The sequence below is a fragment of the Microcebus murinus genome, chromosome 21 (assembly GCF_040939455.1).
Source record: "Microcebus murinus isolate Inina chromosome 21, M.murinus_Inina_mat1.0, whole genome shotgun sequence".
Classification (NCBI taxonomy): Eukaryota; Metazoa; Chordata; class Mammalia; order Primates; family Cheirogaleidae; genus Microcebus; species Microcebus murinus.
The window spans coordinates 17458776-17486352 of record NC_134124.1 but is presented as its reverse complement, the minus strand read 5'-3'; the positions used below and the strand labels follow the sequence as shown (position 1 = coordinate 17486352).

At 47.8% G+C, this 27577-nt stretch overlaps 1 protein-coding gene across 1 annotated transcript in view; it reads left to right on the top strand.

The window, feature by feature from the left end:
- Positions 1-27577, top strand: part of FAT2 (FAT atypical cadherin 2) — an 87687-nt gene that overhangs the window by 47488 nt on the left and 12622 nt on the right. Inside the window, exons 10-20 of the mRNA XM_012740882.3 lie at positions 629-4687; positions 6251-6447; positions 8534-8687; positions 10748-10981; positions 13552-13935; positions 16005-16219; positions 17198-17335; positions 17924-18067; positions 19730-19927; positions 23390-24200; positions 24484-24629. Coding sequence (XP_012596336.2) covers positions 629-4687; positions 6251-6447; positions 8534-8687; positions 10748-10981; positions 13552-13935; positions 16005-16219; positions 17198-17335; positions 17924-18067; positions 19730-19927; positions 23390-24200; positions 24484-24629 — 6680 coding nt within the window. The remainder of the gene's footprint in view (positions 1-628; positions 4688-6250; positions 6448-8533; positions 8688-10747; positions 10982-13551; positions 13936-16004; positions 16220-17197; positions 17336-17923; positions 18068-19729; positions 19928-23389; positions 24201-24483; positions 24630-27577) is intronic.

Genomic DNA, 27577 nt, shown 5'->3' with positions numbered 1-27577 from the left:
AGTTTAGGAAATACAGGTGTGGTACAAAGGCATTTGCTCAGGGGCCTCAAGATCTGCATGATCTATGCGTTCCCCCCTCACCTGACTCCTTACTACCTGCTCTCCAAGCCTGTCAAGGCACTTTCCCAACATAGGAGAGTAGACAAGGTGGGTTTTAAAATCCCTGTCAATTTTAACAGATTATGACTCTGTAGCTACAGTTTTCACCTATCAAGTGTAATAACCAAAGCTATTAAAACTTATATAAAGGATAGTTAAACATTCTATATGGTGTAACTGAAGCTTTTCCTACAAAAGGCATCACTGAAATTTGGGGCAGAGTGTGCTTGTTTTACAAAGTTATGTCTTCTTTCTTTGTTCCAAAGATCTACTACAGCTTTGGTTTGTAGATTAAATTGTGTTCCACAGACTTAGTGATCATTGAAGCTAAGTGATAGTGCTAGATAGCTAGTGATATGAGGCACCTACTATGTGCACCATGGTAAGAATTTTATAAAATATTTATATATATCTACCTTATACATTATATCAAGGATGCAGATTTTGCCCTGTCCAAGTTTTCTGTGGTAGCCTAGGCGGTATCTCTTAAGAGTATGGAAACTTCAGTTTGTCTTGTCTTCTCTTTCAGGGAACAGTGAGGGTTTCTTCAACATGGATGCCCTACTGGGGATCATCACTCTAGCCCAGAGACTTGATCAGGCAAATCATGCCCAGCATACCCTGACAGTGAAGGCAGAAGATCAAGGCTCCCCGCAGTGGCATGACCTGGCTACGGTGACCATTCGTGTCCACCCCTCAGATAGCAGTGCCCCCATCTTTTCAAAAACCGAGTACTTTGTAGAGATCCCTGAATCAATCCCTATCGGTTCCCCGATTCTCCTTGTCTCTGCTACGAGCTCCTCTGAAGTTACCTATGAGCTAAGAGAGGGAAACAAGGATGGTGTTTTCTCTATGAACTCATATTCTGGTCTTATTTCCACCCAGAAGAACTTGGACCATGAGAAAATCTCATCTTACCAGCTGAAAATCCGAGGCAGCAACATGGCGGGCACATTTAGTGATGTCATGGTACTTGTTGACATAATCGATGAAAATGACAATGCCCCCATGTTCTTAAAGTCAACTTTTGTGGGCCAAATCAGTGAAGCGGCTCCATTGTACAGTATGATTATGGATAAAAACAACAACCCCTTTGTGATTCGTGCCTCAGACAGGGACCAGGAAGCTAATTCCTTGTTGGTCTACAAAATTTTGGAGCCAGAGACCTTGAAGTTTTTCAAAATTGATCCCAGCATGGGAACCCTCACCGTTGTATCGGAGATGGATTACGAGAGCATGCCTTCTTTCCAATTTAGCGTCTATGTCCATGACCAAGGAAACCCTATCTTATTTGCACCCAGGCCTGCCCAGGTCATCATCAATGTCAGAGATGTGAATGACTCTCCTCCCAGGTTCTTAGAACAGATCTATGAGGTAGCAGTGGTGGGGCCTGTCCACCTGGGTATGCAGCTCCTCACCGTGCGGGCCAGCGACGATGACTCGGAAGTCAGTTATAGCATCAAAACTGGCAATGCTGATGGAGCTGTGGCCATTCACCCCATCACCGGTAGCATATCCGTGCTGAATCCTGCTTTCCTGGGACTCTCTCGGAAGCTTACCGTCAGGGCTTCTGATGGTCTGTATCAAGACACTGCACTGGTAAAAATTTCTTTGGCCCAAGTCCTTGACAAAAGCTTAGAGTTTGACCAGGATGTCTATGGGGCAACAGTGAAGGAGAACTTGCAGGACAAAAAGGCACTGGTGATTCTTGGCGTCCAGGGCAATCTCTTGAATGACACCCTTTCCTACTTCCTCCTGAATGGCACAGACCTGTTTCGTATGGTCCAATCAGCAGGTGTGTTGCAGACAAGAGGAGTAGCGTTTGACCGGGAGCAGCAGGACACTCACGAGCTGGCAGTGGAAGTGAGGGACAATCGGACCCCTCAGCGGGTGGCTCAGGCTTTGGTCAGAGTCTCTGTTGAGGATGTCAATGACAATCCTCCCAAATTTAAGCATCTGCCCTATTACACAATCATCCAAGATGGCACAGAGCCCGGAGATGTCCTTTTTCAGGTATCTGCCACTGATGAGGACTTGGGGACAAATGGTGTTGTCACATATGCATTTGCAGAAGATTACACATATTTCCGAATTGACCCCTATCTTGGGGACATATCACTCAAGAAACCCTTTGATTATCAAGCTTTAAATAAATACCGCCTTAAAGTCATCGCTCGGGATGGAGGAAATCCATCCCTCCAGGCTGAGGAAGAGGTACTTGTCACCGTGAGAAATAAATCTAACCCACTGTTTCAGAGTCCTTACTACAAAGTCAGAGTGCCAGAAAATATCACACTCTACACCCCAATTCTCCACACCCAGGCCCGGAGTCCAGAGGGCCTCCGCCTCATCTACAACATCGTGGAGGAAGAGCCCTTGACGCTGTTCACCACTGACTTCAAGACCGGTGTCCTGTCAGTAACAGGGCCCTTGGACTATGAGTCTAAGACCAAACATGTGTTCACAGTCAGAGCCACAGACACAGCTCTGGGGTCATTTTCTGAAGCCACAGTGGAAGTCCTGGTGGAGGACATCAATGATAACCCTCCCACATTCTCCCAACTGGTCTATACCACTTCAGTCTCAGAAGGCCTCCCTGCTCAGACCCCTGTGATCCAACTCCTGGCCTCTGACCAGGACTCAGGGCAGAACCGTGATGTCTCTTATCAGATTGTGGAGGATGGCTCAGATGTTTCCAAATTCTTCCAGATCAATGGGAGCACGGGGGAGATGTCCACAGTCCAAGAGCTGGATTACGAAGCCCAACAACACTTTCATGTGAAAGTCAGGGCCATGGATAAAGGAGATCCCCCACTCACTGGTGAAACTCTTGTGGTTGTTAATGTGTCTGACATCAATGACAACCCCCCTGAGTTCAGACAACCTCAGTATGAAGCCAATGTCAGTGAGCTAGCAACCTGTGGTCACCTGGTTCTTAAGGTCCAAGCTCTTGACCCTGACAGCAGGGACACCTCCCGCCTGGAGTACCTGATTCTTTCTGGAAATCAGGACAGGCACTTCTCCATTAACAGCTCATCAGGAATAATCTCTATGTTCAACCTTTGCAAAAAGCACCTGGACTCTTCTTACAATTTGAGGGTAGGTGCTTCTGATGGAGTCTTCCGAGCTACTGTGCCTGTGTATATCAACACCACAAATGCCAACAAGTACAGCCCAGAATTCCAGCAGTATGTTTATGAGGCAGAATTAGCAGAGAATGCAAAGGTGGGAACCAAGGTGATTGAGGTGCTAGCCATAGACAAAGACAGCGGTCCCTATGGCACTGTAGATTATACTATCATCAACAAGCTAGCTGGTGAGAAGTTCTCCATACACCCCAGTGGCCAGATCACCACTCTGCAGAAACTAGACCGGGAAAATTCAACAGAAAGAGTCATTGCTATTAAGATCATGGCTCAGGATGGAGGAGGAAGAGTGGCCTTCTGCACTGTGAAGATCATCCTCACAGATGAAAATGACAACCCCCCACAGTTCAAAGCATCGGAGTACATCGTGTCTATCCAATCCAATGTCAGTAAAGACTTCCCACTTATGCAGGTGCTGGCCTATGATGCAGATGAAGGTCAGAATGCAGATGTCACCTACTCAGTGGACTCGATGGAGAGCCTGGCTGGGCAGGTCATTGCAGTTAACCCAATCACTGGTGTGGTCAAGGTGAGAGAGAGCCTAGTGGGATTGGAAAACCAGACTTTTAACTTCAAAATCAAAGCCCAAGATGGAGGCCCTCCTCACTGGGACTCTCTGGTGCCGGTAAGACTTCAGGTGGTTCCTAATGAGGTATCTTTGCCCAAATTTTCTGAACCTCTGTATACTTTCTCTGCATCTGAAGACCTTCCAGAGGGATCTGAAATTGGGTCTGTTAAAGCAGTGGCAGCTCACGATCCAGTCATCTATAGCCTAGTGCAGGGCACCACACCAGAGAGCAACAAGGATGGTGTCTTCTCCTTGGACCGAGACACTGGTATTATACAGGTGAGGAAGCCCATGGACCATGAGTCCATCAAACTGTACCAGATTGATGTGATGGCACATTGCCCTCATAAGGACACTGACTTGGTATCTTTGGTCTCTGTCAACATCCAAGTGAAAGATGTCAATGACAATAGACCTATATTTGAGGCTGATCCATATAAGGCTGTCCTCACTGAGAACATGCCAGTGGGGACCTCAGTCATTCAAGTGACTGCCATTGACCAGGACACTGGGAGAGATGGCCAGGTGAGCTACAGGCTGTCAGCAGACCCTGGTAACAATGTTCATGAGCTCTTTGCCATTGACAGTGAGAGTGGCTGGATCACCACACTCCAGGAACTTGATTGTGAGACTCGCCAGACTTATCATTTTTATGTGGTGGCTTATGACCATGGACAGACTATCCAGCTATCTTCTCAGGCCCTGGTTGAAGTTTCCATTACAGATGAGAATGACAATCCTCCCCAATTTGCTTCTGAAAACTACAGAGGATCTGTGGTTGAGAACAGTGAGCCTGGTGAGCCTGTGGCCACTCTGAAGACACTGGATGCTGACATCTCTGAGCAGAACAGACAAGTCACCTGCTACATCACAGGTAAGAACAGCTGTCATGGATTGTAGGCACTAGGATGCATTGAAAAATCTAGTAAGAGGTGTCCTAAGACCTGGGTTCAAGTTCTGGCTCTGCCAATGATTAGCAATGTGACCTTGGGTAAGTCACTTACCCCCCTAGGACCTTGTTGCTCCATGTACAGACTTGGCATGACTGTTCCCATTCACCTCATAGGGATGCTGGTAAGATCTCTAATTTATAGAGAGGCCCTATACGTTAAAAAGTGCTTTGCAAGAAGGATATCTTACTATTTTAGGTGGGATAGATGGAATAGAAGGTCATACTGTAACTGCTGTCAATTACTTTCTGGAAGATGGAGGAGGCACCAGCAGTTGTGTGATCCATGAAAATTGTGCCAGGTGGCTGTCTTTATGGGAAGTGTCCTGCCCAGGGGAAGTTGTGGATGATAGAAAATGCTTCTTATTCAATCACAGGTCCTAAGTGTTAGCGTGACAGCACTTCCTTAGATATGTATGATTCCAGATCAATCCTCTCATTTTACTTATGGGGAAACCAAGGCCCAGGTAGGGGAAGAATTTCAACCAAGGTCACACTCTGAGCTTGTATCAGGGTTGGGATTAAAATCATACCCTATAAGCTGTTTTCCTCAGTAGATATGTATTGTAGAACTAAATTACCCCACTCCCTATCCAATGGCTAACCCAGCCAACCAGTGTCCAGGAGGGAGTTTCTTCACTTTTCAGTGGCCTTTCCCCCATCCCCAGGTGCCATGTCATCCCTTTCCCATAAAACACAGCTCCTTCTCTATCACAGCTGTCCAGTGGAGAGTTAAAGAGCCTGAAATTCCATCCAAGAACCAGAGATTCCTGAGGACAGATAGGATAAGAGATGCCTGATACACAGAGTCTTGGAAAAACAGAATCTTACCATAACACCAGACTCTTAAATTAAAACACAAAAGTCTTAAAATCTCAGAATAATAGAATAATAAATGTCAGTTTATTATCAACTCTTGGAACAGTTGAATCTTGGCACTCTGGAATCTTAGAATCTCAGAGTGAGAAACCCATCTTCCCACACTCTTGTCAGTGATTAGCGTCAAGGAGAGAAAGACGACTTATACGCATACCTGTAGCTCCTACGGAACCTCCCCATGGCCTGCATCCTTAGTAGTAAAATAAAACCTCGGAGTGTTTAGTGCTGCTGATCACTTCCCACCCCTCCACTGTTGAATAGCCACAGATGTTAGAAACGTCTTGTATAGTATTGAAATGTGCTTCCCTTCCACTTTTCCCAGTGCCTTCCAGGCCACACATAGTAAGAAAGCTGCCCCTGACCCATATATTTTAGAGCAGAGCTTCTCACAGTGATAACTTCATTTAACAGGAGGACTTTGAAGTCAGAAGAGGCTTCATGACACCAAAAAAACTGACTCAGGGTAGAATTGTGGGTTCCTAGTGAAGAAACGAAATATTTGCCTTTCCCAGCAATCCTTAAATAAGTGCCAGGTGGACAGCCACCTATGACACAAAGCCTTGTTCGGTCCTATTGCTCAGTGTCTGAAAGTTCTGCCCATCTTTTTAGAGGGAGACCCCTTAGGCCAGTTTGGCATCAGCCAAGTCGGGGATGAGTGGAGGATTTCCTCAAGGAAGACCCTGGACCGCGAGCACACGGCCAAGTACTTGCTCAGAATCACGGCGTCGGATGGCAAGTTCCAGGCTTCCGTCACCGTGGAGATCTTTGTCCTGGACATCAACGATAACAGCCCGCAGTGCTCACAGGTGAGAGCCTGGTGAGGGGTGGGGTGGAAGTGGAGGCAAGGAAGGTAGAATGAGAGGCAGGAGAAAGGAGCGGACCCAAGGTGCCATCTCTGAGGCTGGCCATCACTGACCTCTCCTGCCCTTGCTCCCCCCAGCTAGTTTTAGACTAGTGCCCTGGGGCAGGGACCATTTTAGGCAATTTCTTGGCTCCCTGTAGGGATATACCAAGCTGTTCAGGGATCGTGGTCCATATCTCTCTCCCTATGTTTTCTCCCTGCAAATGGCCACGTCTCCACAAAAATGTATCCAGAAATAAAGTAATATGCATTCTCCAAACACAGTCTGCCATACCTAGTGGGCAACCCCTCCAGCGCTCAGCTTGTTGACATGGCACTATTATCACATATGTCCATAGGACCTGCCCCCAGACACACCCCTCCCCCGTGCCCATAGATGCGTATCCCCATCTGCTCGGGTAATGCGGCCCAGTGCAGATGCCCCTCTGCTTATACATGGATACAACATGCAGGCAGGGCAGTTACATTTGGTGAGGGATGCTTTCCTAAGGACCTCCTGTAACTTAACCCTAAATTTCCTATAGGAACAAATGTTGAGGGGAGTGTGTGTGTGTGTGTGTGTGTGTGTATCAGGAAAGGAGCTGTGTTCTCAGAGGGCATAAACCCATAACCATTATAATGGAGCTTTGCTTTTAGACATTTTTTAAAACATGGTAAGCAATTTTTAACTTTGGGAAAATTTGCATCATTTCAAATTTGCAGACAAAGTTAAACTGCTAACATTTTAATTTTGTAATATCTCAAATTAGCATAATTCATATTATATAAAATCCAGTAATTCAGTATATATACATAAATGCACACTTATACATACTCACACATATACAAAGGAGCATCTACAACGCTACATACACAGGCAAATACCTATACAGATATACACATAAGCATATACCTGTGTACCTACTACATTCTTCCATATACCACCCACAGATGCAAATGTAATTATGTAATTCACACAAACATACTTACATATGCATATAAACAAGCTTCAACTTATTTGCACATGCATGTATATGCATACCCTTCATCACATATAAATACATATAGCCCATCACCTTGTCTTCCTGTGCTCTTAGACATGCTAGTCACATAAAAGCATAGTGAAAAAAGAGAGCCTGGGTTATCAGTGTGTGTGGAAAATGTCTTTTCAGGATCCAAGATGACCACATTTTGGGTGGTCTTAGAAGGGCAGCCCTTTAGGGGAAGAACGGTGGCTACCATCTTCCTCTTTCCCCTCAGCCATCCTTACCACCAGCCTCCATCCTCCCCATGCCAGGAGAGGCTTGGACCCGGCTCCCCCTGGCCTTCTCAGGCATGGTCCACAGCGTCATTAGAGCCCAGGAAAAGAGGCCTGGGGAACCACCTCCACCCAGCCCACCTGAGACCCAGAAGCTTCTACCCAGAGCATGCATGGGGCCTTGCTCGCCCATACCCTGCAGTGGTGGAAGCTGGGCCCAGACCCGACAGGGAAGGAAGGTCGTGGTCTCAGGGAGCCCCAGCCTTTCCCCTGTGCCACACCCCAGCAAAGCACGAGGGGACCTGAAGTGCAGGGAGGGTGAGGCAGGCCATGGGGCACTGGGAACCAGTCCTGACTCAAGGGCCACGGGTCTTTTCTGGGGGTGTGGGCAAGGAGGTGAGCCTGACAGCGTGGCCTGCAGTAGCTTGACCTGACACCTCTGGAATGCCTGATGTCAGGGCCATAGCACCCCGCAGCTGCAAGGGGCCCCCTGGAGGAGGCTATAGCAGGTCCTTTCAGCCTGGGGTGTGGGCTTTGGACGGTGGAACTTCCTTTTCGTTCTCCCTCTTCTCACTTCTTCTTTCATCATCTTCTTCTTGTTTTTAACCTCCATTTTCTTTACATGTTTCATCTTATTCTACTTCCCTCTGTTGCCCTCCCTCCCTCTGTCTGCTTCTCTTTCTTTCTCTCCTCTCTCTCTCTCTCAGTGTCTCCCTCTCTGTGTCTCTCTGTTTCTCTCTGGATCTAAGTGCAGCTCCCACAGTCTCCCTCTTCTTTGTCTTGCTACCTCCAGCTTCTCTACACCGGCAAGGTCCGTGAGGATGTATCTCCAGGACACTTGATTTTGAAGGTTTCGGCCACAGACCTGGACGCTGACACCAATGCCCAGATCACATACTCTCTGCATGGCCCCGGGGCACATGAATTCAAGCTGGATCCTCACACAGGTAGGTTTCCTGAGCTATAGGATTGGGCCAAGAACTTATTTACTGAATACCAAGCCCAGGGCCATGACAGGCCCTTGGAAAAGCAGCAGCAATTCACTTATCCATTTGTCCATCCATCAGCAAACATATAGTGGTCCTATTTGCCAAGCATCGTGCCAGATGCCGGGGACGTAAACAATAGACTGAGAAGACAGGATCTGGATATTTACCATCTAGTGTGAAATGGAGTCATTGAACCAGTGGTTTGAAGCGTGCTGAGTTAAGAAATGCAGGGTGCTATGGAGATTTATTTTATTCTTTTTTTAGACCAGCCAACACCTTGGTCTTCCTTCCTTCCTTCCCTTCTTTTTTTGCCACGTTGATATTTGACAGCAAACTTGACGTGGACTGGGGAGAGGAGTTAAGTAAAACTTCTCTAGGAAAATGCCATTGCATGTGAGACTTGAGGACATGGAGGATTTAGCCAGGGGTAAGGGAGTGGCAGGAAAGGGCCTTCAAGGCAGAAGGAGAATTTATACAAGGACCCTGTTTTGGGAAAGAGTATGCACATCTGAGAACCTAACAGAGGGCCAGAAACTGGTGCCCAGAGAGGAAGGAGAAGGCAAAGGATGAGGGCATGGGGCAGGCAGAGCCAAACACCACCTTTAAAGCCCTGGGAGGACCTAGGCAGGTGAGTGTCATAGTCAAGAACATGATCTCAAAGTGTCTATGCTGCAAACTGGGCATGAAACCTCACAGTACTATGGTGAGGATCACAAGTAATAAAGCAGATGGAAGCCCAGCCCAGGTCTGGCTTATAATAAGAGCCCAGTTACTATTGTCATTGTTGCTAGTTAGTTAGGGGACAGAGCAGAGAGTGGAAGCAGAAAGCCCTGCAGGCTGGGCTGTGAATACCCAGGAGAGGCTGGGCTGTGAGAGTCTGTTGGAAAGGACTCCTTTGGAAGAGCAGCCCACCAGGGTGGGGTGTCTGCCCTACTGCCATAGGGGAAGGTGTCAAGGTGGGCAGCACAGCAGGCCCAGATCACAAGGGCCAGCTGCTAACACTTGGCCGGGATCCAGTAGCTAGAGGATAACTTGGAGATTCCTGAGCAGGGGGGACAGGGTGGGGAAGAGTGGCATCCCAGGAAGCTGTCTGGGTGGACAGGAGACAACATTGTCCTTCCTGACCCCAGCATGGGCGTGCTCAGTGACCCAGGCTGGTTACCTAATCTCTCTCTGCTGCTATTTGTTCAGCTGCAGGATGACCAGTGAGGACTTAAAAAGAAAAAAAAAAAAAAAAAAACTGAGTATTTTTTTTTCTGAATATGGAAATAATATATACTCATGGTATAAAATTCAAAGAATGTAGGCATGTATTATTCAGAAACTTCAAAGTCTGCATAATAACCCCTTCCCCAAAGACAAGGACTTTTGGTGTGTATTCTATCAGACTGGTTTTCCATGCATCTCCAAAATCTCTATATAATTATTTCATGAAAATCCAATACTATTTTGTAACTTGTTTTTCTTTGCTTAGCAATATTTTGAAACTCTATCATAATTTATTTTTGGTTACGTGGTATTTGGTTGTATGATTAAATCACAATATACTTCACTAGTCCCTTTTTGAAAGACATATAGGATGATTTCAATACATTTCTATTATGAATACTGCTGCAGAGGATATCTTCATACATATGTTTTTATCTTTGGGTTAATTATTCTGTAAGATACATATATATACACATATATACATATATAATTTTTTTCCTACAAGTGAAATTATAAGCCAAAGGATAAACACATTTTATATGCTGTTAGAAATTTCCTAATTGGCCTTTAAAAATGTTGTGCCTATTTGTAGCTTGTTGGTGATCTTAAATTGGTGATAGTGGTGATGGAGTGTGTTTGGGAGAATTAGGGTGATGGGTGGATATGGGGGGATACGGGCTGAGATCTTTCCTGACTGCGTTGACCCCTTCTTGCCGTAACAAAACTCTCTGTAGCTGTGCCCATAGCTATCTAGAGGGCACATGTTTGGGTAATGGAAAAAGCTCAGCTTCTGTTATTTCTCCGGCCAGGGGAGCTGACCACACTCACAGCCCTAGACCGAGAGAGGAAGGATGTGTACAGCCTTGTTGCCAAGGCAACAGATGGAGGTGGCCGCTCATGCCAGGCAGATGTGACTCTCCATGTGGAAGATGTGAATGACAACGCCCCGCGGTTCTTCCCTAGCCACTGTGCTGTGGCTGTCTTTGACAACACCACCGTTAAGACCCCGGTAGCTGTGGTATTTGCCAGGGATCCTGACCAAGGTGAGTCTGAGAGGGGTTGGAGGCTACCTCCCCTGTTCTGCTATTAGCTGCTCTGTCATTTTGGACAAGGGTTTGGCTCTCTCTCTCTCTGTCTCTCTGGGATTGGCAAGGACTGTGCTTCCTTGTTAAATCTGTGGACAAACACAGAAAATGTCCACAAACTGCATACCTAAGTGCTATGTGACAAACGATTTTAGCAATGTTTGGAGGTAGGTACAAGGCATTTCAGCCTCATTTTTTCTCCCCACCACTTAGACCTGGAGACCTTTCAATACTGCCATTTAACTTCAAGGTTGGTTACTTTGAACACAAACATTGAATCATAAATATACCAATTAGAATTATTCAACTCTGATTAATTGGCCACAAGGGAGGAACTTTTTGGCACAAACCTCATTAAGCCCATTCAATTCCTTGATCAGGCTAGGCGCAATGGCTCATGCCTCTAATCCTAGCACTTTGGGAGGCCAAGGTGGGAGGATCATTTGAGTCCAGGAGTTTGAGGTGCAGTGAGCTATGATGATGGCTCTGCACTCTAGCCTGGGTGACAGAGCAAGACCCTGTCTCTAAATTAACTAATTAATTATTTGATCAATTTTCTGTACAGTGAAGTTGAACCATCTTCAATATTTTTCATTTTATTTTCATGGGTTTCCTTTTCCTTTTGAAATTTATAAGGCAAATTGGATTTATCCAAGAGTTTTTGATCCATATTATACCAATTATAGCTTCTGCCACCCTGAATTATTCTATTGTGGCTGATTTTACATATATATATATGTACATATATATATATCAGAGAAAGAGAGAGAGAGTCCAATTTTCCTGAGTCAGAATTTATAATTCAGATAGGGTAAAAAAAATGCCCTCAGGGTCTAAGTAGCCAGATCAACATAGGATAATGATGATGATAAAAGTGGGATCAAAACACCCTGGTTTGTTTGACACTAGCAAAGTAAAAGTAAGATTTCCTAGAGGAGGTGATTTTTAGCTTGGCATTGAAGAAGGAGAGAAATTTTGGAGAGTTCTGGGGAGGGCCAACAGTCAGTGCAAAGGCAGGGCAGCTGGACCTGGGAAATGAGTGTGTGTGGGGTGTAACAAACTCGAGTGGACAGACTTGTTGGAAATGCAGAGCTGGGTTTGATAGGACAGATCCAGAACCCATCAGAGCTGGAGTGATGCGTAAGCCATTTCATCTAATACTCCCACAAGGTCCTGTAAGTGCTCAATTAGCCACTGCTCGTACACCTCCAGGGATAGGAAGCTCCCTACTTTCTAGGCAGCCCCTTCCTTCAAACACTACTTCCTTGGGGCTGACACCTGCCGGTCCTGGTCCTGCCCTCAGCACTCACTCAGGTCTTCTAGACCCCTCATCCATGACAGCCCTTCTGTCACTAGGAGTTGATGACTGCCTGCTCTGGTCTCAGCCTACCTTTCCAAATGGAAGAGCCCTAATTTCTTCAATCACATGGCTCCAATTCCATCTTCCAAGATGTATCCCCTTGCATTATACCAATTTGCCATTGATCCTTCACAATGGTTATTCTAACTCAAATATTTCACCCAAATATTCCAGGTGTGGCCTGACTACCATCTCCCTTTCTTCAGAAATATTATGGTCTCTTCATAGAAATGCATATATGGGGAAGTTGCATGGTATGTGCATTTAGCGGATGTAAATTCAACTCTTCTCGTAGGCAATTCCTGCCACCATCCCACCAAAGGGTGTGTGTCTCATATGTGTGTGAGATGTGAGACCCTTAGGCTCAGGGCCTGTGTTCATCCCACTGAGTGAGGATCTTACAGCTGAGCAGTAAATGTTGGTATTCTTCATACACTATGGCCCTTATACAAGCCAACTGCTTCAACTGGTTCTTAACCAAAGAAAATAATAGAATTGGCCAAAGCTGAAGAAACACTGTATGTTTTGATTTGCTAAGAAACTCCATGGGTGTGTTTATTTTCTTAGCTTTTTACTTTGACATAAGTGTAGACTCTTAGGAAGTTGCAAAAAGAGTACTGAGAGTGCACCCTTCACCCAGCTTCCCCAGTGGCGTCATCTTACATAGCTGTAGCATAACCTCAAAACCAGAAAATTGACAGTGGCACATTGCTGGTAACTAGACTACAGACCTTATTCGGATTTCACCAGTTTTTATGCGCACTTATTTGTGTGTTTGTGTAGTTCTATGCAGTATCATTCCATGTGTAGATTCATGTAAAGAACACTACAATCAAGGTACAAAACTGTTCTATCACAACCAAAGCACTTGCTGTGGGTGGTTTTATCTTGCACATTTTTCAATTATAAGCTGACATTGGACCCCACCAACATTTTTGGATGGTCTGATAGGTTTGCAGACCACACCACCAGCCTCCCCCCAAGACCCTTTGCCACCCACCTTGATCAAGACCCCTGCTCGGGAGATCCTCACTCCGAATATCCCCTGGGCATGTCAGCTAGCCTCTGTGGGGAGCCCCCTCTTCACGTCCTCCTGTGGCTACAGGGCTCATGGCAGGCAGGGTTAGAGGTGTCCTCAGTGTGGATCATGCCCTTGGTCTCCCTGCAGGCGCCAACGCCCAGGTGGTTTACTCTCTGGCGGATTCAGCGGAAGGCCACTTTTCCATCGACGCCACCACGGGCGTGATCCGCCTGGAGAAGCCGCTGCGGGTCACGCCGCAGGCAGCGCTGGAGCTCACGGTCCGCGCCTCCGACCTGGGCACCCCGATCCCGCTCTCCACGCTGGGCACCGTCACGGTCTCGGTGGTGGGCCTCGATGACTACCTGCCCGTGTTCCTGAACACCGAGCACAGCGTGCAGGTGCCGGAGGACGCCCAGCTGGGCACGGAGGTGCTGCGGCTGGCCACCCTCACGCGCCCGGGCGCTGAGAACACCGGCTACCGCATCGTCAGCGGGAATGAGCAGGGCAGGTTCCGCCTGGACGCCGGCACAGGTGAGCCAGCGCATGCGCCAGCGCCACCCCTCCACGCACGGGCACGGGCCCGGTCCCGCAGTGCGTGGGATTCCTCACACGTGGGGCGCGTCTGCCCCGCGCAGCCCCCTCCCCGAGCAGACCTCCTTTGGCTGTTTCTCCCCTCTCCGCATGCATCTCTCCAGCTACCTGGTCCCTTCTTCCACTCTGGGGCCAGCTTATCTGGGACCCTTCCTTATTCCCCCACCTCTCCACCCAGGACTCTGTGCCGGGACCCCCAGCAATCTACTGTCCTCCCAACAGTTCTTGGCTTCATGGTCTCAAGGGCAGCCCTCCCTCCTCGGGGCACAGGCACCAGCACTTGCTGGAATCCCGTGTTTAAGCACCCGGGAGCAGGCTGCCTGCTTCCCTTCTGGAGTCCCCCCAACCCCTCCAAACATCCTGGTACCCCTGCATCTTCCTTTATTCTCACGAAGGGAGAAAGAACTAGGAAACCATCTCTCTTCTTTCCTCCTGGCCATGGAAGGGTCTAAGTCAGACTCACAGAAACTCATCGGAGGGCCCCAGAGGCTGCCAGGTCAGCCCATGGCTCATGCAGACACAGCGCCCCCTGAATGCTGCTCTCTGCCTCCCAAAACAACTGCCTTACCATGGAGCAGTATTTTTTTAAAAGTTTTTATTATGGAGATTTAAGACATATTAAAAAGTAGAACGGTACAACAGACCCTCACGTTCCCACTGCACAGCTTCCGCGATTATCAATAGAGGCTGGGGTGGTTTTCACTTTGCCCTTCAGCCCCAAACCCACCTATTGTTGTGTTGTTTTAAAGCAAATTCCAGACACCGTATCATTTCATTTCTAAAGATTTCGGTGTGTATCTCTAAATGACAAGAACTCCTTTTATAAACAAAACTGCAATACCTTATCACACCTACAAGATAACAATTCCTTAACATCACCTAATACCCAGACAGACAGTTTTCCAGATTAACTCATAAATGTCTTTTTGAAGTTGGTTTGTCAGCATCCTTAAAATGTCTACATATTGATTGATGTATATCTTAAGTCTCTTTTAATCTCTAACATTTTCTTCTTCCTCTTTATTTCCCCCTGCCATTTACTTAATGAAACATTTGAGTCACGTCTGATAGAATCTTCCATACTTTGGATTGGCTGGCTGTGTCTTTATAATGTGATGCAGCATAAGCCTCTGGCCCTTATATTTGCTATGAATGACATTTGGATCGAAGGCCTTGGTCAGGTTCAGGCAACAATGCTTGATCAACAATGCTTCGTAGGTGACACTGTGCTGTTCACATCATGTTGGGAGGCTCATAAGAGCTAGCTGGCTCTTTTTTCTGATGTTAAGATTGACAGTGAGCTCAGATGTTGTCAGCCCTATCTATTGTAGATTTCTTCATCAGCCTCCCTTCTAATGGTTTCAGCAGGCATTGCTAATTATTTCCTAGATATACTATTTCATAAGGGGCTGCAAAATGGTGATTTTCTAACCCTGTTATTCCCCATTCATTTACTAACTGAATTCTTTTATAAAGAAGAGTTTCTACCATTAACCATTTGGTTATCTAGGAACAGCAGGATAAATCCTTGCTTGTTCATTTCTTTTCCAGTTTTCAGAATAATAAATCTATGCCTTAACAATTTGTTGAACAACTTTGGGTATTATGAAACTCTTCCTATGACCCGAGGTCTGTCATTGACTAGCTGGATGAGGTTGGGCAACTCACCTACCTGTTCGAGCATCAGGTTGACTCACCTAGAAAGTAGGGATCACAGCTGTTACTGTGGCACGGGGTTTTTTATAGATCTAAATGGGATAAATTTAGCATCACAGAAATAAATGAGGGAGACACTGCTGTTGGGAATGATAATAAAGAAAATGAAATCAGATGAGGGGGAAGAAGGGGGATGACAACAAAGAGGGAGATGAAGGGGGAGGTGACGGAGGAGACTCGGCTCTCCTGGTCCTGTGGAGCTGCCTGTCCTGGGCTGGGCTCAGACCCCTCAGTCCTCTGCCTTGGTGGCCCCAGCTCTGCCTTCTTGCTCCAGTTGCTTCTTGTTTCTTCAGGGATCCTGTACGTCAACAGGAGCCTGGACTTTGAGACAAGCCCCAAGTACTTCCTGTCCATCGAGTGCAGTCGGAAGAGCTCTTCCTCCCTCAGTGACACGACCACAGTCGTGGTCAACATCACCGATGTCAACGAACACCGGCCCAGGTTCCTCCAGGATCTGTACAGAGCGAGGGTCTCGGAGAATGCCATCGTGGGCGACGTCATCCTCACGGTAGGACCCACAGCTTTGCTCTTTGCAGGGCGTGGAGCCTGCAGTGGGTTCTTATCTCACACGCATGCATCCCCGCCCCCAGGCGCGGATTGGTTTATTAAATTAACACACTGTAGCCTTGACTCTGGCTTACTCAGCCAAACCATCTCTCTTGAGAGAATGTCTCAGAGCTACGTGATGAAGTCGGAGGTTGGCATGGGATGGGGTGAGCTGCTTTAGGAGAGGAAGGAGAGGAGGCAGACCCCAGAGGACTGCCAGACTCCAAAGCCTGGGAAGGCCTGGGCACAGTGAGTGACATGGCATGACAGTGGGCGGGAGGAGGGAACATCGAATAATAGCTCTTTGCATTTAAATATGTGACTTCTCCCTCCTTGAATGGAGTGAAACCCAACTTGGCACCCACACTCACACTGCCTTCCAGTCTCCTCCCCTTCTGCTCCGACATGCACCTAGGCTCCGCCCACACAGGAAGACGTGCCTTTCCCCAGCGTCCTCTGCATTTCCACACCTCTGGGCTCACGCTTGTGTCCTCTGCCCGGAATGCCCTTCCCACCCTTCCCATCTTCGAGGCTTCATGAATCCTCTTCTGATCTCCCCTGGTGTGACATGCCACTGTGTGCTCTGTGCTCTCATGAGGCTGCTCATACTTTGACCCCAATTAGAATTATCTATGACATTACACATTAAATTTTCTGTAGGCATAGTTATTTTGGCACATTCCTAACCTCCTAGCACAGGCCTGGCACCCTGTCAGCATGAGTGAATGAATGAATGAATGAACCATGGCATGCTGAAGTCCACACTAGGATGTGGATGAAGATATTCTGTTGACAGGGACTACTATGGTCCAGGGACTGCCAGCCCAGTGGCAGTCATTAGCACAGGGACATGTCTGTCTCCTCCTACCCTCCCAGGGGCCAAGATTCCTCTCTGGTTCCCTCTTGTCCCTCCATTCACAATCACCCTCCCCCACTGCAGGTGTCGGCAACTGATGAAGATGGACCCCTAAATAGCGCCATTACCTATAGCCTGGTAGGAGGGAACCAGCTTGGGCACTTCACCATCCACCCCAAGAAGGGGGAGCTACAGGTTGCCAAGGCCCTGGACTGGGAACAGGTGAGTCACGAGGGAAGGGCCCAGCCTGAGCTTGTTAGGGCAGAGATATGGTCCTGCTGCAGGTCCAGAGGATGAGTTGCAATCAACACTCCATCGTGACACTTCCTCAGACCTGCCCGGAGTGTCTGCCATTTGTTTCTCTGTGGGGCCTCTGTGGACTGTGAGGCCAGAGGCAGGAGAGGGACCGAGGGATCCATTACCTTCCCTAGAGGAGCTCAGGTGGCTTCTCACAATGACCAGGCTCTTTAGATCATTAGCGGTGATCTAATGGTAGCGGTGACCGCTACCATCTATTGACCCGTGCTCTGTGCTGGACACTTTCCTAAATGCTGCACATGCCAATCAATCCTCAGAATACTCCTAAGGAGTCACTTTTCCAAGATCTCATAGCTAGTCCATGGTTGAGTAGGGAATCAAATCCTGTTTCTGTCCGACTGCGGAACCTGAGCCCTAAAGTGCTGTGGGTGGGCCACGGGGGTGGGCATAGAGAAGTGCCTTCATCTTCTTTTTTCTGAAAACATTAGTGATGAGTCAGGGGGCAGAAGGGAGGGTCCTCATTGCTAACCTCCACTGGGCATCTTGCAACAGACCTCCAGCTATTCCCTGAGTCTCCGAGCCACAGACAGTGGGCAGCCCCCACTGCACGCGGACACAGACATCACCATCCAGGTGCTTGATGTCAATGATAACCCACCGAGGTTCTTCCAGCTCAACTACAGCACCACTGTCCAGGTAAGCTCAAGCCTCCAAAGGCACCCTGTGCCTTCCTCCCTTCCTTTCTCTGCTACCAGAAGGTGTTCCTCCGTGGTATCAGAACACCCAGACAGTGGCTGTGACCTTACCACTGATTTCCCTGAAGGCAACACAGGCAGCTAAAGGGATTGTGGGATTTAAAATAACCAGGCACTGTGTTAGGCACTTCCACATCCATCCTCTCACTGGAGGCTCATGACAGCCATGTGGAGTAGGTAGTACTCATTTTATAGATTTAAAACATGGAGGTGCAGAAACATGCCATAGCTAGAATGTGGCAAACTCAGGATTTAGACCCAGGAAGTTTTCCAGATCCCAAGCTATTTCCACTATTTCAGTGATTTGCAAAGAGGATTTGGAGAGGGCCTTGGGATTCTACGAGGAATTGTCAGGGTTATAAAAGGTGAGGGAGGGGAAGAAGTGAATAAGAGGGCAGAATTCTGATTCTTATTACGCATCACCCAGGGTTGTTCCGCTTTTACCTGTTTTATATATTATGGGTATAAATTAGGACACTTTGGCTGCAAATAACAGATTCCCTGACTAAAAGTTTGTTAAATAACAAGGACTTATTATTTCATATATTTCATATAACAAGAGGTCTGATGGAAAATTCCATTCCAGAATAGATTATTTTAGTAAGAAAGTGATACTATGGTTGTGGGTTAACTTCTTTGAAGTTCCCCCATCCTCTCCTTCATGATTGTAAAATGGCTGCTGCAGCTCCAACATCACATCTTTGCCTAACCATCTTCAAAGGCAAATAGAAGTGGACTTCTTTTGAAAGATCTGTTTTTATCAAAGACAATGACTTTTCAGAAACCCTGCTTGGTAGACTTCTCCAATGGTCAGAATTGGATTACTAGCTCACACTTAAACCAAACACTGACATGGGGAATCAGATTATTATAACTGACTTAGACCAATCATATAGCCCATCTCCTCTTTGGAGGGGCACATCTTTTCTGAGGATATTGCTTCTCCATGCCTGAACAAAAGCAGGATTTTATAAGAAAGGAAGAAAGAACATTTATTGGACAGGTGACTATCGGCATCTGTCCGTTAGATTTGGTTTGTACATAACACTGGGATACTAAAAGATGGCTAACTACTGTTGTGTTATATAATAGCATACTCAATCCCCATGTTATAAAATAAAGACTGAACAATACTCAGGGGATCAATTTTTCTTAATTGAATCCCTAATCATCTTTGAATTTACTCATCATATGTGTATTGCATTGGTCCTCTAAGCAAGAAACCATTTATAGGTGTTCACTTGGCCCTGAAAATGCATCCCGGGTACTAATTTATATACATGACTCATCAGTTGTGTGACTTTGGGCAAGTCACCTCTCTATAGAAGAAAGGGCTTGACCTTGGTCTCTAAGACCCTTCCAGCCCTGGTGGGCTTTGTTTCTAAGACCTACCACTGTCCTCGGGGAGCTCCTGATCTAGACTGAAAAGTCAACAACCACCTCAAAGGCATATAGGATGAATGAGCATCAGCTTGAGGTCCAGGCATGGCCTAGAAGTGGTCCGAGTGCTGGGGATTCATCCCAGATGGGCAGATCCAGAAAGATACAAAAGCAAGGATTGGGACTCATTTTGCTCTTTGGTCTTCTTCACTCTTGGTCTCAGGAGTACTCCCCCGTTGGCAGCAAAGTCCTGCAGCTGATCCTGAGTGACCCGGACTCCCCAGAGAATGGCCCCCCCTACTCATTCCGAATCACCAAGGGGAACCATGGCTCTACCTTCCGAGTGACCCCGGATGGGTGGCTGGTGACTGCCGAGGGCCTGAGCAGGAGGGTCCAGGAATGGTATCAGCTTCAGATCGAGGTGAGAGCTGGGCCTCTGGTGGGGAAATGGGGACAGTAGATATGCTGGCAACAGCACTACCAGTGCCTCTGTCATTCTACCCCAGTTTACGGATGAGGAAACTGAGGCACACAGAGGTTAAGCGAGTGGCTTAAAATAATACCATTAATAAGTGGCAGAGGTGGGTTGCTTCCAACCCAAGCACTTTGACCCCAGACCCCAAACTCTTTTTTTTTTTTTTAACATATATGTATTTTTATTTTTATTTTTTTATTTTTTTATTTTTTTTTAAATTTTAACAGGGAAGGTTTCTCAGGTGTATGTATTTTTAGACCAAGTCTCACTCTGTTACCCTGGGGTAAAGTGCGGTGGCGTCAGCCTAGCTCACAGCAACCTCAAACTTCTGGGCTCAAGCAATCCTGCTGCCTCAGCCTCCCGGTATCTGGGACTACAGGCATGCGCCACCATGCCCGGCTAATTTTTTCTATTTTGGGTAGAGACGGGGCCTTGCTCTTGCTCAGGCTGGTCTCGAACTCCTGAGTTCAAACGATCCACCCACCTCGGCCTCCCAGAGTGCTAGGATTACAGGCGTGAGCCACCACGCCCGGGCTTAAACTGATCTTTTGAGAGCAAGAGAGGCACTGTCTTAGTCCATCCAGGCGGCTACAATAGACTACCATAGACCAGGTGGCTTAAAGGATAGAAATTTCTCATGGTCCGGAGGATGGAAGTTTGAGATCAGGGTGCCAGCAGGATTGGGTTCGGGCGAGGGTCCTCTTCCGCACTGCAGACTGCTGACTCCTTGCTGTGTGCTCAGGCGGCAGGAAGGGAGAGAGCTGGAAGTCCAGCCTCTTCCCATAAGGGCTCTGATTCTATTCACAAGGGCTTCACCCTGGTAATCTGATCACACCCGAAAGGCCCCACCTCTGAACACCATTATATTGTGGATTAGACTTCAACATATGAATCTTGAGGGGACACGAACATTCAGTCCATAGCACTAGAATATAATTAATTGGTGATAATTGATCCACAACAGGGAAACATCAAGACTGTCTCATGTTCTTGGAGCTAGGGATTAAAAAAATAATAATAACTGTCCTTGGCAAGCCAGGACAAACAGTCATCTAATTGTGGCAAGCCAGGACAAACAGTCATCTAATTGTAAGCCTCGGTAATGCTTCTGGATTCTAATCAAAGGGCAATGGAAAGTGGCTGAGGGTTGCAACTAGGAAAGGGACACTTCTTGTGTGTCAGGAGGCTCCTTTTTTTTTGAGACAGAGTATCACTTTGTTGCCTGGGCTAGAGTGCTGTGACATCAGCCTAGCTCACAGCAACCTCAGACTCCTGGGCTCAAGCAATCCTTCTGCCTCAGCCTCCCGAGTAGCTGGGACTACAGGCATGCACCACCATGCCCGGCTAATTTTTTCTGTGTATTTTTAGTTGGCCAATTAATTTCTTTCTATTTTTAGTAGAGATGGGGGGGTCTCACTCTTGCTCAGGCTGGTTTCGAACCCCTGACCTTGAGTGATCCTCCTGCCTCGGCCTCCCAGAGTGCTAGGATTACAGGCGTGAGCCACCGCGCCCGGCCTAGGGAGGTTTGTTTTTGAAGCTCTATATAGAGAGTGGGTGAGGAAGGCCAATGAGAAGTCATGCAAGCTGGAGACAGCGGTGCCGAGACCTCGAGGTGATGGAGACGGTGCCACGAAGGGGACAGATTAGGGACAGATTTTGCATGTAAACAGACAGGAGCTAGAGATGGGTTGGATGTGGGGACAGAAAGACAAGAGAAGGATCAGGGATGACTCCCAAACTGCTGGCTCAGTGAAGACTGGGCAATGGTGCCATTTATGAGACCACAAAGGCTTAGGGTGGGAGATGGGACAGGTCTATGGGGTAAAACAAGGCTGTCACATGGTTTGTACTCAGTTCATGTGAGCTATACATTATTTATAGTTAGTAATAGTATTAACTATTTTGCAGTTAATGTTAGCTATACATTATAATTAGAGGTGGCATTAATTATTACTGTGGCTATGGATGTCTCTTCAGTGTTATGCAAAGTGCTAAAATGCAGGTGAACAAGACACTACTACAAGGACACCCATGGGAGACCCTTGTTGACAGCTGAGGAGGTGATAATGTCCCTGAGGAGAGGAAGGCAAGCTTGGTCTTTCCTGAGTCTGATAGGAAGTTGCAGGGAAGCGTGGGGAAACATGAAAGGAAGATGCATTTTTCACTTGCATTCTTTTCCCTATTTGAATGAGGCCATGTCCCCCTTACTTCACACCCTCCCTGGCTTTGCCGGGCTCTGACGTAAAGTCCCACCTGTGCTCCCCTGGGGGACAGTGAGGCCAGCCCCACTTCCCCGCCCCCTCGCTCCAGCACCTGTGGCCCCTGCTGTGTCAGTGGGCACTCCACCCTCTTTCCCAGCCCAGGACCGACCTTACATGCGCTCTTCCCTCTGTCTGTCACCTCTTCTCCTCGCCTCTTCTTGTCCCTCAGGACTCAGCTCAAATGTCACTACCCAGAGACTCCTTCCATTCCACCTAACCCATATGAGGTTCCTGTTTATTTCCTTCACAGCACTTTACCCAAGTCTGACATTCTCTTGCTTAGTTGGTAACGTATTTATGGTCTTTTTCTCCTGGTCGCAGCAGAGGGCCTGGCCCACAGGAGGCCATCAGTCAGTGTTGGTTGACTGGCGGAAGAGCAAATCCCCACTCCCAGTCCAATCACGCAGTCAAGGGGAATCAAAGACAATGTCCCCAGGCTGAGCAGGTGCCATGAAGACTTGCATTGGCATGGCTAGGAGACAACTGAGGCGGCGCACCCCTGTAATCCTAGCACTCTGGGAGGCCAAGCTAGGAGGATTGCTTGAAGTCAGCCTGAGCAAGAGCGAGATCCCATCTCTACTAAAAAAAAAAAAAAAAAATAGAAAGAAATTAGCTGGACAACTAAAAATATATAGGAAAAATTAGCCAGGCATGGTGGCACATGCCTGTAGTCCCAGCTACTCGGGAGTCTGAGGCAGGAGGATTGCTTGAGCCCAGGAGTTTGAGGTTGTTGTGAGCCAGGCAGATGCCACAGGACTCTAGCCTGGGCAACAGAGGGAGACTCTGCCTACAAAAGAAAACAGAACAAAACAAAAAAGAGACAGCTGAGGACTCAGCTGGGGAAGGAGGCCCGGGTCTGTGGCTGGAGAGAGTTAGGAAGAGGCTCAGGGAGAGGTCAGATGAGGAAACTGAGTTGTTTAATGGGAGGCACGGGATGGGATGTAACTCCCTCCTGCATTCCCTACAAAACCTTCAGAAAGTCTATATTTAGAGACCAGTGCTTCTGGGGTTAGGTTTTTTCTTTTCCAAATGCAACAGTGCGCTGAGCCTGCCCTCGAGGTGGGCGTGGGGCAAAGAGATGTGGCTCTGCAAGGAGGCCCGGAGAGCACCACGGTTCTGTTGGGTGATGCGTTTGCTTTGCCCGCAGGCGTCCGACAGCGGCGTCCCTCCCCTCTCGTCTTCCACATCTGTCCGCGTCCACATCACGGAGCAGAGCCACTACCCGCCGTCCGCCCTCCCGCTGGAGATCTTCATCACCGTCGGGGAGGAGGAGTTCCAGGGCGGCATGGTGGGTAAGATCCACGCCACAGACCGAGACCCTCAGGACACGCTCACCTACAGCCTGGCAGAGGAGGAGACCCTGGGCAGGCGCTTCTCAGTGGGCGCCCCCGATGGCAAGATTATCGCCGCCCAGGGACTGCCTCACGGGCACTACGCGTTCAACGTCACAGTCAGCGATGGGACCTTCAGCACCACGGCTGGGGTGCACGTGCACGTGTGGCACATGGCGCGGGAGGCGCTGCAGCAGGCCATGTGGGTGGGCTTCCAGCAGCTCAGCCCCGAGGAGCTGGTGAGCGACCACTGGCGCAACCTGCAGAGGTTCCTCAGCAACAAGCTGGACGTCAAGCGGGCCAGCATCCACCTGGCCAGCCTGCAGCCTGCGGAGGCCGCGGCCGGCGTGGACGTGCTCCTGGTCTTTGAGAGGCATTCTGGAACCTTCTACACACTCCAAGAGCTGGCCTCCATCATTGCTCGCTCAGCTAAGGAGATGGAGCATGCAGTGGGGGTTCAGATGCGGTCGGCCATGCCCGTGGTGCCCTGCCCGGGGCCAAGCTGCCAGGGTCAAGTCTGCCAAGACACAGTGCTCCTGGACCCCAACGTGGGGCCCACGTACAGCACCGCCAGGCTCAGCATCCTCACCCCGAGGCACCAGCTGCAGAGGAACTGCTCCTGCAATGGTGAGAAGTGGGTCTTCCCCAGGGACAGCCAGCACTGTTGGGCTCAGCCCGCCTGCCTGTGAGCATGGAGTCCCTGAGGTCAAAGGCGAGCATGCTGGGCGGTGGCTCCTTTCTAGCTGTGTGACCCTGGAAAAGTCCTCTGTATACACACAGAGCCTAGTTCATGTATAAAATGTGAGCAATGACCCAGTTTGCCACCCAAGGATTGAATGAGACAAAGTCAGTCCAAGGGCCCCCTGAGGACTACCTTATGTGGCGGTGACACTTCTGGTTGCTTTTGCAGGTACTGCTGCCCGGCTCAGCGGTCAGAGCTACGTGCGGTACAGGCCCCCAGAAGTTCGAAACTGGCATATCCGTTTCTCTCTGAAAACACTCCAGCCACAGGCCATTCTCCTGCTCACCAATGAGACAGCGTCGATTTCCCTGAAGGTAGGGCACTGCCAGCCCGAGAGATTTCATGTGGTGGCCCAGGCTGGGGAGGTGAGGGGCAGGTGTGAGGACGGTCAAAAAGCCCATATCTGGCAGAGAAATCCCTGCTTGGTTTACAGGGATGCTGGGTGTGACTACTGGGCCAAGACACAGGACTCTCCAGTCCTGGATGGTCACAGCCACCCCACTTCCCCAGCTTGTCCAATGACAACCACAGGTGGGGCTGCTTGCTCTGTAGGGTGAGACAGAAAGAGAGAGGGGTGCCAGCCCTGGTGCTGTCATCACTTCTGCTGAGTGATAGGCCAGTGTCTCCCAAGGGACTGGGAGACTGGCTACCACTGGGGGTGCTCAAGATGACAAACCCAGCATGAAGTCACATGAGGTCACATGGAAGACAAATTAATTTCCTTTCTTTTCTTTCCTTTCCTTTCTAATGGTCTTCCAGCCCTCTGACTGTGTCACGTAGGAAGTCTCAGTCTGCCTGCCTGATTTTTTTTTTAATTTTTACTTTTTTTTAATTTCAGAATATTACGGGGGTACAAATGTTTAGGTCACATATATTACCTTTGCCCCACCTGAGTCACAGCTTCAAGTGTGTCCAGTATGAGCAAGGGGAACAGTAGTAGTAGGAGTTGAAGTGAGAGATGTAATGGGATGGAGCATATCTATAAAGGTCTTGCAGGATATTATAAGGACTTTGGCTTTTATTCTGAGCAAAATGGGAAACATCAAAAGGGTCTGAATAAATAATTGCAATGATCTGACATGTCTTAAAAGAGTCGCCATGGCTACTGTGTTGAGAATCAACTTTATAGGAACAAGAATAGAAGTAGAGAGACCCAGTCAGGCTACTCTACTGCCTTGGGTGAGACGAGATGGCATTTTAGACCAGGGTGATGATAGTGGAACTGGGAAAGTGTCAGATTCTGGAAAGATTTTGAAGATAAAGCCAACAGGACTTCCCAATGCATTGAGTGAGAAGAACGAGAGGAGTGAGATTTTGGCCCAAGCAACTAGAAGGATGGAGCTGCTGCTAACAGACCTAGGGAAGGACATGGGTGGGTATAAGGTTTGGGGAGGACAGATGAGGAGTGCAGTTTTGGAAGTGTAAGTTTGAGGTGCCTATTAGACCTCCAAATAGAGCTGGATTATTTGTTGTGATAGGGGTCTGGGCTAGAGATGGAGATCTGGGGTATCAGCATACACATACTATCAAAAGTCACAAGACTGGGTGAGCTTACCAAGAGTGCAAATCAAAAAGGGAGTAGACCAAGGATTAATCCTTGAGACCCTGCAACATTAAGAGGTCTTGAGGAAGAGGAGGCTCCAGCAAAGGAGATGGAGCATGAGCAACCGGTGACGTTGGAGGGAAACTAAGAGAGTGTCATATCCAGGAAGCCAAACCAAGGAGGAAGAAGTGATCACGGGGTGATCTGCTGCTGAGAGGCCAAGCAAGATGGGAAGTGATCTCATTGGATTTGGCAAGTTCCCACCTTGTGGCTTCAGCAGGAAGGAAGGTCATCAGCTGAGAGTGCAGATGCCAGGGAGGCATTAGGGGTCTAAGGAGGGAGAAAGTCATGAACACAGTACCTGGGAGAGTGAATGGACTAAGGAAGATCCTGTGATTGCTGGGCAGCATTAAAGGCTCATTTGAGACGCATGGTCATGAAAGTAAAGGGAGACCAGGGAGCAAGGCTATGTGCTTTTCTCCTGCCACGTTCAGCTCCATGTCTGTATGGAGTGAGTGAAGAGTCAGATTTTACCGTAGTTGTAGGTTTACCAGGTGAGTTCTATGACGTAAGAGGCAGACAGGAAGTCAAGAGTGCATGAAGAAAGTGGTTCTGATGATTGACTGTGAAATTGAAGCTGGAGAAGGAGAAAAGCGAGGATGTTAAAGAGGTGAGAGATAGTGAAAATATGGTAGGATCAACAGATTTGTGGTCTCAAAAAGGTAAAAGGAATAATTTAATTATGATGTTTTGTTTGAGTTGCATTTATTTTTGTTATTCTTTTTTTCTCTCTCTTTTTTTTTTGTCTTTTTTTTTTTTTTGAGACAAAGTCTTGCTCTGTCACCCTGGGTAGAGTGCAGTGGCATCATGGTAGCTCACTGCAACCTCAAACTCCTGGGCTCAAGTGATCCTCTTGCCTCAGCCTCCCCAGTAGCTGGGACTACAGGTGCGCATCATGATGTCTGGCTAATTTTTACATTTTTAGTAGGGATGGTGTCTGACTCTTGCTCAGGCTGGTCTTGAACTCCTGAGCTCAAGCAATCCTCCCGCTGCAGACTCCCAGCGTGCTGGGATTATAGGCATGAGCCACCGTGCTCAGCCTATTCTCCTTTCTTAATGGCAAGTGATATTGGTTTTCTATTTTCCACAATAATATTATCTCCTTTTCAAATAAATAAAGGTATAGGTAGTATTCAGCCAGGACAAAAATCAGAAAGGTGGCATACAAATAAATGGCCAACTTCTAGGAAACACTGGGTCAGACCTCCAGTCTTCACCAGAGAAAACTGTACCCAGCCTAAAGTGACCAGGAAAGTATATGGCCATGTGGGCAGTCCTATTTCTTGGGAGTGAAGTGAACTAAAATGTTTTAACCCAGAGGTTCTCAGACTTTTTGATTTCAGGACTTTATACACTTTTAAAAATGATTGAGGATCCCAGGGAAGTTTTGTTTCTGTGGTTTATATATATTGACATTTTTAGGATTAGAAATTAAAACTGAGAATGTAAAGACATTTATTAATTTATTTAAAAATAATAAACCAATTATGTTTTTACATAAATGCTATATTTTTATGAAAAATAATTACATTTTCCAAAATAGAAGAGTGGCATTGTTTTGCATTTTGGTGAGCCGCTCTTCTGTCTGGCTTTATAGAAAGAACATAGCTGGCTTCCCATATCTACTTCTGCATTCATCCATTACGACAGCGTGTGTCT